The 13,030-nt window shown below is 42.4% G+C and overlaps 1 protein-coding gene across 7 annotated transcripts in view; it reads right to left on the reverse strand.

Moving 5' to 3' along the window:
• GATAD2A (GATA zinc finger domain containing 2A) overlaps nucleotides 1-13,030 on the reverse strand; it is an 82,988-nt gene that overhangs the window by 6,638 nt on the left and 63,320 nt on the right. For 6 of the 7 annotated variants that reach the window (XM_019538318.1, XM_019538320.1, XM_019538317.1 and 3 more), the window contains 7 exons: nucleotides 9,590-9,719; nucleotides 8,698-8,829; nucleotides 6,470-6,559; nucleotides 5,353-5,484; nucleotides 3,921-4,088; nucleotides 2,686-2,965; nucleotides 773-1,062 (listed from right to left, as the gene is read on the reverse strand). In XM_019538318.1, the coding sequence (XP_019393863.1) occupies nucleotides 773-1,062; nucleotides 2,686-2,965; nucleotides 3,921-4,088; nucleotides 5,353-5,484; nucleotides 6,470-6,559; nucleotides 8,698-8,829; nucleotides 9,590-9,719 (1,222 nt within the window). The remainder of the gene's footprint in view (nucleotides 1-772; nucleotides 1,063-2,685; nucleotides 2,966-3,920; nucleotides 4,089-5,352; nucleotides 5,485-6,469; nucleotides 6,560-8,697; nucleotides 8,830-9,589; nucleotides 9,720-13,030) is intronic. The other variant, XM_019538322.1, reaches the window with a different exon arrangement.

Below are 13,030 nucleotides of genomic sequence, written 5' to 3' on the forward strand. Positions count from 1 at the left end.
GGTTATTCGCTTTCACATTACAAGTCCATATTTATATACATCTATTATGTATAAATAAATAAATTTTACTTCTGGGTTTATATATATAAAGGTTATTCGTTTTCACATTACAAGTCCAAGTTACCAGATGCCAGAGATATTTCAACTGTATTATTAAACGAATGAGGTCTCCTTTGTGCTCCCTGGTCTGGCATTCTGGAGTTGATGTGCTCACCTTGCTTCAACTGTGAACTCTATTTGAAATTTAGATTTTTAAACTAAGATCAGCATTTCCCAGGTTGCCTGTTGATACTCAGCGTCCTGCTAAATGAACATGAAAACTAACAAGGGTAGAACTGACCCCAGCAGTCTTTCCTGCTCAGTGCAGGGGGCTGGACCCGATGATCTGTAAGGTCCCTTCAAGCCCTAAACAACTATGAAACTATGGACTATAAAACTCTTCTATTGTTACAGAAATTATTTATAATTGTCTGCAATGCTGAGCCCTACCATTGTGCCATAATCAAAAAGGCCTGCCTTGTGGGTCTAAGAAGGTGGCTCTAATGAACCAGCACATGATCGACTCTCGTTCCCTGGGCACCAGCAGCCCCCCTTCACCTTCTGACTATGTACATCTGTGCCCCTTGTCACAAGTTTATAGAGAATGAAGTAGTACATATCAACTTTCATGTGTGTTCCTTCAAAGACAAGGCCCGTGCACAGTGTGAGTGTACAGCTACGGAGCCTTCGCTGGTTATAATGAACTGCAAGTCTAACTCGTTAGGTCTCTTACCTGTTTGAGCGAGTGGTGCTGGACTATGGATTCTGACTTGGTCTGTACAGGAGAGGCAGTCTGTTGCAGTATCCGCTGCTCGATTTCCTGCTCTTGCTGCAAAGCTTTTACGAAGGCAGCCTTCAGTCGATTAGTATGCTCAGCTTTCAGGGCCTTTTTCTGATTTGAAGTCATGCAAGTTTCGCACATAATGGTTCCATTCTTCTCTTCCCTCCAACGGCAGGTGAAGTCAGTCTTACACTGAGCACACATGTAGGGCTCACGTGATGATGCAGCAATCACAACTTTACCTACAACATGCAGCCAAGTTAGTTCAAACTCAGTACTGGCTTGTGCAGAAGTTAAGGTTATTCCCCATTCCCTATGCAGGGGTCCAAAAGTGATTTAAGCCTTTATTATGCGATATATTCTTAAATTATCCTCCTAGTCCTAGTTTCTTTAACTATTTTAAATTGTGTTCTGAGCTCATTGCAACCCCTGCACGCCGAGCTAGTCTAAATGGGTTGCTGGCAAGATTAACCAAACTGCACAGCAAGTAGTGCAGAACCCCAGAGGCACCAACTTTAAAGAAACCCCTCTCCTCCCGAAACAAAAAATATTAAACTGGGGGGGGATGATTATTCTCCAAATATATTTCTATCCAAAACCCATAAATGACTACAGTGGATAAATTCTTGCCCCTTCCCTCCTATAATCAAATACATCTTCAAATCACACACACCTCCTCTTGTGCATTGAGAGCTGTTAATGCAAGTACCATTAATGACCAAATGATTACCCAGGGGATAAAGTTCTTACCCCCTTGCTCCTTTCCTATGACTCAAAATGAAAACAGAAATATACTATTTTAAATGCCTCAAAGTCTGTTAGACATATGACGGATACCAAAAGTCCCTGCTTCCTGGAGACTGGAGTCCAATTTTAGACAGGTCATTACAAGGAACGATAATTAACATACCCTTTTGTTTTGCTAATTAAGTCATAGACTTACTTAAGACCCATGCACATTCTGACATGTTTGTTAAATTAGCGTATATTTACACATATCCCTTTTTTGTTTGAGAGCCACCCCAGCCTTCATTCTAAGCACGGATGCACATGTTCATTTTAAATAGTGTGCTGATTAACAAAACATGCATAAAATCATGCTTCTTTCCATTCCTGATCACCTATTCAAGACCAGTCAACTTCTCCCTTAAAATATCATACAAACTTGTGACACCAAAGCAACCTGTTCAAAGTATTACTTAAATACTCTTTGCATTCAACTGATCAGAATTATAATTACCTCTTGAGGGGATAGCTCTATTGGGGGTGGGAGGAGGGGAAGCATACGCTGCTTTACAAATGCTGTATAAAAGTTTTTAAAATGCAATTTTTGGAAGGGTTTCAGGCATTCCACCCTTCAGAAAGATAGGGTTTGAACAGGGGTTCTCTCAAGGGGACACGACCAGATCACTGGTTAGCCAGAAGTTGAATTAATAAGTGTGTACTGTTGCTGCAAACAACAGGAGGCAGCAAGGAAGGGCCACCTTTACCCGAGAGGAAGGAGGCTTTCAGCAGTGTATAAGACCAGTGAATAAAAGCAGTTTGAGCAGTTCCCACTGCACTTTCTATTTTAAAACTCACAAAAGAGGTAAAGGTTATCCTCATTTTAAAGCTGGAGGAACTAAGGAGCATCAGGTCTGAGTTAAGATTAACTGACATTCGTGACTAAATAGTCAGGCTGCTTTTAGAACTGGCAAGAGTGCCTGGTCTCGACTTTAATACGCTCATACTAAAGAGCTTTCAAATGAGGTAGGGCGCAGATGCAACATAGTAAAAAAGCCAGATGCCTTCAGAGTAATTGATGGTTCTAGCTTATTTCAAAACCTTCAGGATTTAGGCCTCAGGCATCGACTGCATGAGCTTACCTTGAGTTTCTAGCAAGTTTTGCACCACTTCCTCCAATCCAACCAGGTAAATAAACTCATTGTTGGCTGCACTAGGCAGGAAATGCATCTCTGGTGCAGGTGGCTTTGGAGGTGGGATCTCTAGCAGCGTCTTCTCCAGCTGCTTGCGCAGTGCAAGTTTGGCAGCAGCTTGCCGGCTGGCTGGGGAATCATTGGAGTTCACTATAGAAGCAACGCTGGTAGTGGTGGCATTAGCCTGAGCAGATGTCACGGTTGTACCTTTTATTGAAGTTGGTGAGGCCTTCAAAAAATAAACATGGTATTCTGGGTCAATGACAGCTACCAAATTATTCAATCCCTCTGGCCTAATCTAACTTGTCCTTTCTAAGAAGACAGACTGAAAAGGATAAACTTCGTTAACAGTGCAACACAGACACTTGTTTACTCGAATGGCAGAAATAGTGAACAATAAAGCTGAGAAGTTTGAAAAAGTTATTTAAAAGTCCTTCCCTCTCTTATACTCCTTAAGTGTCAAACTACTGGCTTTTACCCTGTGTTTCTTCCAAATTATAAACCGACATGCCACTCCTCTGCTAGAATAGGTATCAATATCAGCATTAAGAATGAACAAGTTGCTTATTGTTCATGGGTTCCCTAAAAGGGAGTGCAAAGGCCATTCTGAATTGTGCATAAAGCAGTAATCATTCTATTTATGCAAAAATAAAATGCTTGTTTAGGGAGAAGAGTGGGGAGAAGGTTACAGGAGAGAGAAAAGAAACGCAGATTCTGGAGGACATGAATTTATGTGAAAATGTCAAGCACACAGTTGCAGAGCTCCAAAATTCAGCCTGGAAGAAGTTTCTATTCTGTCCAAGTCTTGTCCTAGAGGAAGTCTCTCAAAGCATGAAGTATTTCCTGTCTTCTCACAGAAAATATACAATTCTGACTTGGAATTTTTTGGACCCAATAAAAATCTGTTAAAAGTTATGTAAAAAAAATAAGAAAGGTAAGACTGCAGGGACTGACCCCCTCCCCCTCCCCTTCCCCCCCATGTATTAAGAGCACTGTATCTTGAGAGCACTGTCTAGAGAAAGAACAAAGAACAGAGCAGTAGCGACAACAAGCAGTTAGGAGAGAAGAGAGCAGGCACCAACCAGTCATTAGATAAAGCAACCGGACAATCAGCAATTGTATTTGTTTCCCTCTGGTCTTTCGAGACGTGTTACGTTTGGTGCACATCAACTTTTGGAGCTCACCTGTGGAATATTGACGAGCAGGCTGGTATTGGGGACATTGGCCACCCGGATTAAACCCTGTTGTATAATTCTCTGCCCCTGAATCTGTACGCTGGGGACGGATGCCCGTGGTGCCAGCAGCAGTGGAGGTGGCCCCGTGCTGGAGTGCTGTCGGATGTTGTGGATTTGCTGGGGAGACACAGAAATGGGCTGATGCAATGGTACCATGAAGGATGAGATGGGGGTGGTTAGGGGATGGGAAACAGCGGGTGGCAGGTTAAGTGGGATGAAAGGATGTTATGGAAATGAAGCATGACAAGGGACAAAACACACGCAATAAATATTAACAGAGAAGCCCAACCTTGCAGCTTCATTTTGACCGAAAACCCATTCGAAGAGAAACCATGTAGAATGCAACATCAGAAAGAGATGCTTAAATCCGAGGCCACTGCGTTTCTCAACACCAAAGCTGGCTACACTTCTGGCTCAAGCTTTCGAGTCCATATTTCTTTTCTTAACCATGTAGTTCCTACATCTCCTGTTTTAAAGTTACTAGTGTGGCTATTGTTACTTTATGGTACAGTGAATATGCTTTCTGCACGATAATCAGGGCTGAAAGCAAGTGAAATCCTGAGTGCCAGACTTTTTTCCTTCACGTCAGTCAGAAGAGCAAGCAGACATTAAAAAAGCAGACCCATGGTTGCAAAATAAATCCCTGCTGAGCCAGATCAATATTCCCTTGTAACGCACAGTGGTGACAGTCTCCAATGGATCATATCAGATTTAACTACCTCCCCTCCCCTGCTTTCCTAGTGGAATCACTACCTTCTCCTCAATATGGGGCAAATGGGAGTAGGCATGAGATTTTATAACCAGATTTCTAGTTCTCCAGTTGGTCACCTCATTTACTGGCCTACTAAGCCAGTCAGGTATTGAGAAAAACTACAATGTTATCATCTGAACAAGAGTCAAAATAGACAAGACAGGGAAGGAAGAGGGAAAAGAAGTTAAACACACAATTGCTTTAAGTTTTCTATGCTGCTCTGCTGAACGAAGGCAGTAGGCTCCAAGTCTTGCTTTTAGGTCCCTTCGTCTGCAGTGAGAAGCACTGGCTGTATCACAGCACCAGGGTTAACAGAAGGGGACAGTGCTCTGTGCCACCGCACAAGACCCGAGTTTGAGCTTTTCTCTTGGTCTATTAAGGGTGCTACAACAGACTGCATTAGCAAGCATGGGGCAGAAGGAGGTTGTGGTCATAATGCATCCAAGTCCATTAAGGCAAAGTTCCTAGAAGAATCACTTTCAGGCCAAGGGGGATGGTGGTACCCAAAACACAGCCTTGAAGGTGGAATGCAGATGTGGAGAGGAGAACAGTGAGAATTTGCAGGCCAAAGGGGAAGAAGTGGAAACATATGGAGAAGTCAAGGGGATGTACCAAGGAACCACCTCTTACCTGCGCTCCTCTAACAAGAGGCGGCATTACTATCTGTGTGTTCTGCTGAGATCCCAGCTTTGAAGATGCCTGCTGCCCGCCACGGACTAATGGAGGGGGGATAACAGTGCCTGGTATGCGTGTAGAAGAGGTCTGAAAAACAGAAAGGCATTAACTTCTAAATTCTTCCATACTTTTATTCAGCCTAACAAAATTAGAGAGACATCCAGAGACTGCATTGGATACCCCATCATTGCATGAATAATTGTTTCCTTTTGATTTTGTCTTCTCTTTCTTCCTCTTGACTTTTTCTACAATTCCAGCGTTCTTGTGATTGTAACTACAGGAAAGCTCTTGCAAAGCAGTGTCTTACACCAAGCACTGAACATACAGGTTAAAAAAAGGTTTTCCAGCTGCTCCAGTTAGAAAAATTCACAGGTCTCATTAACAACATGTCCTGTGGTAACAACTTATTTCACTCAGTGTAACACAGCTTTGGACATCTGGCTCCCTGTTCATCTGAGAGGCCCAAACTGACCGTGGTTCATGAGTTCAGGATCTCACAAGACGCAAGACTTCTGCTTTCCCCATTTTTTGGGAATAAAATGGCACAGCTTGAAAAGTGAGGGGAACTTAATGCTCTACCCACTCCTAACATCTTTTTCATTGAAAGACTTCAAATGCAGCTTGCAATTATTAGCTAATCTTCCGAACAAACCCAGGAATTACTGCAATACTTAAGTGAACAGATAAAGAAGCTACGCAAACTCGCTCCAGATGTACATCTCAATCAGACAAAATGCGATCCAGGAGCTCCCTGTTCTGCTCTACCCCAGACAACTGACTGTAGTCTCACACTCTCTTTCTGAAGATGTCACACATGGCTCACGCTGGTCTCAAGAGTGCTGTTTAACTCCTCTGGTTCCAGGAAATGAGACGATGACCCACCAAAATAAGCTTTTTTCCCCTCCCCTCTGGTCTTAATTTTAAAAAGCTGATTGCAAAGGCTACCACTGATTTAAACAACAAGAAAGATATCTGAAGAACCAAATCACTATTTTGGTGACAACTTTCTCCCTTTGGCTACAATGCACCGTCAGCTCCCCTGCACACCCGCAACTTGGTAAGAGGAGCTGACCTGAAGGGATGGCTTGCCAGAAGGAACAGTCTGCGTTCCTCGCACCAAGGGGGGAGGCGTAGCCACAGCACTCCCCGAGGAACCGGCCGGCTGGAAGAGACCAACAGAAAGCATGAATACGAGGGCAGAAGTCCAGCAGAGTAACCTCCCTGGGCCTTGGAGGAGAGTCTTTCAAGACATCATCCCCTTCCCACAGAGCACTTGAGATATGTTTAAGTAGATAAGATGGTATCGACTTGCTTGTTTCCACAGGAATGGAAAACTATGATTAAAACACAGAGTAGCAATTAGGTAATTAAAAAAATAATAAATCCATTAATCTGGTGAGACGGCTTAATTTAATTTGGTCTTACTGTCCACTGTGACTAGTCACAACTGGTTAAACAGGACATTCTGGTTTGAGGGATGGATTTCTCCTAAATTCATGTCCCTACTCCCCTTCCCCATTTTCATGAGTTGGAAAAGTTTAGGATCCAAAGACCCACATCATCTCTTGTTGTGGTACAATCATCCCTCAAACCAGGAGGGTGGAGTCGAAGAAGTCACCTTGTTTTGCATTGTGAAATCACAAAAGATTAAAAGGGATGCTTCAAGATATTGGGAAAGGCTTTCAAAAAGCAAGGTTGTCTTGTTCTCCTTGGTTAATTCAAGTATCCAAAGTTCTTACTTCTCCTTGTGCAATGCGTGTACCCAACACTGAGACTGTTTCAGCACATAAGAGTTATTAAAAAAAATTCAGAAGAAAAACCACCAAAAAAATAGGGAAGCAATACACTTCTGCCCATTTGGTTTATTTGACCCCAGAAGTCGTTCCTGCCCTGAGCAGGGGGGCTGGACCCGATGATCGCATGAGGTTCCTTCCAGCCCAAAACTTCTATGAATCTGCTTCCAGTGTGAAACCATAATGCTTTTAAAAACAAGCCTGTACAAAGTCTTACCTTCCATAAAGTCATAATTGCATTTTAGAAATTAAAAAAAGTTTAAATTTATTTTTCTTAAAATTGCCTGCCAGGACTAGGATTCAGGATTTTGAGTGTCCCTAGCCAGAGCTTTTTAACACCTCTGAAACCAACTTAAAGAATACAGTGCTTCACCACCAACTCTGATCGTTCATGGCTCAAACTTTTTTAATGTCAGAAACCCTGAATCTCAGTGCTGACAGGTGAAGGAGCCATTTCAGGATGACCTATTACATGTATTCTGACAATATGCATGCTGCATAACGACTAAAAAAGATCTTGCAAATCCTTATTTTAAGCATACCACATGCACGTAACATTTTTAAATGGCCAAAAAGTCTTCAAAATGAAACATAACACTGATTTGACTGGCAGCTTGAACAGGAAGACTAAAGACAACAGTGAAATCAAAAATCTGGAAAGAACGTTTTGGAAGAACCAGATATGCAATAGCAGAGTTCAGGCAATCCACCGTATATCATTTGAGAGAGAGATAGTGCATAATTCTTGTTTTAAATGCATACTTAAATTCAGGGGGGAGGTTTAACACCTGTGGAAAAAACTATTGAATTAGTAATACAATACGTTAAGAACTTGAGGTTAGTTTCTAACACGTAGCTGATCAGGCAAGTCTTTCAAATGCGGTAGTAGTAGAGAGAAAGAAGTCAAAGCACTCATTCAAGAAAAGTCACAGCATAGACATGCATGCCTCTCTACTTTGTGATATGCCTCCATAAAGCTGTCTGGGTGGTACTATATGAATGTTACCAAAAAAAACCCCTTTTTGGTGATTTGGTGCATGAGGAAGGGTATGGGAGCATGCATGCTACCAGTTGCAGGATGTATACTGTAAATATAAAGGACTCATTTAAATAGTCTTTTAAAAGAGGCATCCATCTGTTCCAGAATAAAATCACCTATATTTAAAACAAGGAATAGCATTAAACCTATAATGAGCCTTTTGGTGCCTACGTGGCATATGAAACTATTTAGCAGAGAGGAAAAGAAACAAACAAACAAAAAAATCCCCAAACCCAAAACACCAAAGTTTCAAAATGGGTTTGACTTTTAAAGTAATGGGTTTTAAGATATCTACCAGACAGGCACATTTTGAAACACAAGGACCTGAATTTAAAAAGAAAGTTCTAACAGGAAATAAACAGCAACTCTTCCAAGAGATGTCTACGTTGATTAGAAAATGATGTGGAGCACCACAGATTACAGCACCCACCACAGCCACTTGTCAGACATCTGTGGCAAAATAGATACCTTCTGAGTAGTGGTCTCCTTCTGTATTTGACTCTGCCGCAGCTTTTTCAACAAAACAAGTTTTGCTTCTTCTAACCGTAACTCTTCTTTTAGCTGCTTAATCATTCTGTCACGCTCCTCCGGACTGCTTTTCTGTAAGGACAGGTTAGGTTTAAAGGGCGAGAAGAGAATATAGCTTATATGACAACACATGGACATAAAAGCTAAGGAAAGCTCTTAAAAACAAAAGCATATTCTAAAATCCCTCCTCTAATTGAGGAAATAGATGACAAAATGAACTGTCAAACAAAAAACTTCAACTGTGCCATGCTGTGTATATTAAATACCAAACAGACCTCTACAAAGTTTCTTGTTTCTGTGGAGAAGAACAGGGGCTGATGAAGCTGGTATGAAGAACATTTAACAGACAGAAGCCTGGACTTCGATCTTCAGCAGAGCCTCAATTACAAGAAACTCGCTTCCCATAAACCAGATTGCCTAAAGTGGTGCACCAGTTGGTAAAAATAGCTGTTGAATACTCTATGCCGGTGATTCTCAACCAGGGTGCCGCAGGGTACCTTTCAGGGGTGCTGCAGGGTTAGCACAGTGTTGGCACTATTAGTTAGGTGTGGAAAAACAGTTTGCAAGATAAACCCAGCAACTTCAAACAAGCTGTAATATTAAAAACATTCTGCCCTCTTGGGGTCTTTCTGAGTACTCTGCAAATAGCTACTTTATTTTTCTGTAGTCAAAGAACCAAGTGACGATTTTCCAACAAGTGCCTCGAGTCTAACAAGGTTGAGGATCACTGGTCTATCCTGTACTCTAAAATGGTTGCGATCAAAAGAATCAGCCCCTACATCCTAGTACATTTAAAAGGCAATAGCCTAGATGACATCAAGATGAGACTCACCATGAGTGCCTCTGTGTTGGTCTCTTTTAATGCTATTTTTGTTAAACCATTCATTCTAGGGCTTGAAGGTTCGTTGTCAGATAACACTATGACATCAGGAGAGGGGACTCTCTTTTCTCTCTTTATATCGCTGTAAACAGAGAAGCAAGACCAGTTACACACACAGATTAATTAATAATAGTAACAAAGACTTCCCCCCATGCAGCAAACAAAAGTTCCTTTTTTCAGCTCTTACTAGCTGATCAATTTTGAACACCTCAACTATGAATGAAGTTTTTAAGTACAGGCCAAAGTTTGCCTCCAGTTCCCATTTCTAAATAAAAATGATGAGAGCAATAAACAAGTCATATGAAATGGTACACTGAATAATCAAAGAATTGAGACCAGCCCTTATGTCCCTGGCTTTGGTAGCCTCAAACACAGATGATAAATATGATGTTAGTTTATTCAGTTCCCAACAGGAACTGCCCAGAGCCTGTCGATTCATTCATAAATGCAAACATAACATCTCTCAGTCATTGAGAACCAAGGCTATGAAAGCAAAGCAACGACCTGGAGTTGTAAGAAGCCATCCATAACCCAGAGCTCATCTCCAGAGCCAGCCCGCTTTCCAGTTGCACTTGCGTGAGAACTGGAAGATCAACACCTGCAATACGCCAGGGTTCAATGAATACCACTTAAATCTAGGTACTTCCCCTCCCTCTGGAAACGTCTAGGTTAAAACAGTAACTCCGGCGCACGAGGACTGTTTGCCAGAGTCCTAAGGATCCTGGGTGCATTTCAGCTGCAATCCTTTCAGTGCAGCAAATGGGAAACACTCTCACAGTTAAACAGACTTTTCCATGCAAGACCCCTGTTACTATCCCTGGCAGGTGCCCTCTTATTACTTTCAAATTGCAAGAGCCTAAAGCGGACATAAAATGCCTCCATTTGGTATATACCCCATCGTACAAAAACAAATGAACACACTCAGAGACAGATCCGATGCAGCTTGAACAGGACAGTGTTCAGAGAGCGCAGCCCTGCCGTTAGCTGTTCTGGTTGAGCTTTACCGGAGCCCATGCTGAATCCAGAGACCTGAATTACCTTTGAACTCCATCACGTACCAGTCATACCAGGACTGAATTCTCGACCACGCTGGCAACAATGCACCGAGACATGTCACAGTGCCACAGTGCACTAGTGCCGTTCATCCTGCCATGCTGGACAGCTTTTGGACTGGACTTACACTGCTTGCAAAGTCTTCCTGGCTCAAGACGTCCAGAAGAGGCTATTTCCCAAGCGAAATAAGATCTCAGGCTGAAGTCAGACCTTACCAAAACACAGCGGAGCAATTGTGGCAACCCTTTGATGCTAGGATTTGGGATTTTTAGACGCAAGTTATTTTGCAGCAAGACTGCCAACACTGCAAGAACAGGGATTTAAGAGGCATTTTGCAGGCAAGCCCAAATAATGCAGCCTCCACTACAGCTACTGGAAGGTTTGTGTCTCATGGAGTATTTCAGCATCACGTTAGCAGAAATCTTTAAGTCGTTTTGTTTTTTGCATTCCTGCCTACAATTTCGACGTTTGCAAGAAAGCACTGTAATAAGCTTTTTGTGAACCAAGCCATCTTAAGTGCACTGTTGACTATATTGGTCTGTAAACAACCTCATAAAACCAACAAAGCCAAATGAAGTATATATCCAAACAGCCATTCAAAAAAGCATCTCTTGTGAACCAAACCTATCCACCTCTCATTTGTACTGCAGGGCGAGTATCACTGTAGTCGCAACCACGAAATGTGGTAAGTTAGCACATAAAAAAATCAGGAAGTTTTCTTCCAACATTAAGTCACAAATTCCCGCCCAGAGCAGGGAGGTTGGACTCAATAATCTTTCAAGATCCCTTCCAGCCCTTCATTTCTATGATTCTGGCATTAACTGCCCTTTTTTGACCTATTTGGATTCTTCAAGTAACTCTTATTTAAAACTAGTAATGTTTTACTTAATGATGCAACAGATACCAGGCGTACTAATGCTCTCAAAATTAACTTCCCAGTTGCACAGTATCCTTTATTCCTGTGCTGTTTATAGGACACATGCAAAGGCAGAGTAAAATCCACGCTAGTCCAAAGTTTCCACGATATTACCAAGTAACAGCCTCATCTCTGTAGAGTCGATACTGCACTTCATGCAGCATCCACCACAGCAACAGAGCAGAAAAGTGAATTTAAGTGTCCTGTAGAGGGCACAGCGAGCCAGTGAAAGACTTGGCTCTGGAAGGGAATTTCAAAACACCAGGGGCACAGGTGAAAGTTTTAAAGCTAGAACTTGTCTGATTACAATGCATCAAATGGGCTGCCTGGAGTAAAACAGGACAAGGAAAGGAAAAAGGCACCTGTTCTGAAATACACACTTCAGCAATAATGCAACTGAAAAAGCTCTTAGTAAAGATCTGACAATACCCTCTTCCCCAGTAACATTTATTGCCCCAACCAGTTAAAATGTGTATATATAAAATCAGCCAAAAAAGAAGTGTTTAACCGAGCAGCTAATTTCTGTACTTAGGTTACCAAAACGTATATATTGATAGGAACCGGCTGTAAAGTCTTCTGCACGGACAACCCAACCTGACATTTTTCGAGTCCAAAGGACCTTCTCAAGCACCACCCTTAGTATTTGATAGACCGTGCTTCTGCAGAGGGTAAAGCTATAAGGTACGTATGGGAGCAGCATGCTTTAAGCAGCTCCTACAAACCCCACTACCGCCTGGTTCCCTGTAGGCTTCATTCACTACGGCTACGAATGATGTATTGCAGAGCTGACATTCTCCCTATCTGCTCTAAAAGGCCATAAACTACCTAAGAGCCACACAATCTTGGCAAGTTGAACAAAGTTTTGTAAAGCGATCTGCCGGCTACTGACTCATCCCTCTCTGTAGCTGAGAAATAAAGTTAGCTAAGCTTCTAAGTGGGCCATTGCAAATTTAACACAAGAACATCAGCTTGTATGCAATCTCCATGCAAGAATCAATGTGGCTTAGAGACATGAACCTGTACGAACCAAGTGCAGATTTCAGCAGCGCCTGAGTCTGCTGCAAAAGGATTATCCTCGTTTTATCCTCTTGGAAGAGGCCTTATCCCAACTAGGTCCCTCCGCAAGGGATAAAATATAGGGCACGCATGTGGGCACGAAGCGGAGGCAGGCTGGAAGAACGGGAGGCAGCAGTCCGAAACTGGCTGCACCACTCCGAGACCATTAGCCACGTTTCAACTGTTGTGTTTAAAATAGAAGAAACTTAAAAAAGTGACGTGTCAAAAGGAAGTTGAATTGAAGACCATGGTGCTGATTGGGGGCGCTGCGTCGGCAGCAAGGTCCTGGTTTAACCGTTCCAGCCGAGCCCGAGGATAATCAATGTGTGTGTTTAGACGGGTGATGTCACCCCATCAATTATCACAGC

The sequence above is a fragment of the Crocodylus porosus genome, unplaced genomic scaffold, assembly GCF_001723895.1.
Source record: "Crocodylus porosus isolate Cpor-Errol unplaced genomic scaffold, CroPor_comp1, whole genome shotgun sequence".
NCBI lineage: Eukaryota > Metazoa > Chordata > Crocodylia > Crocodylidae > Crocodylus > Crocodylus porosus.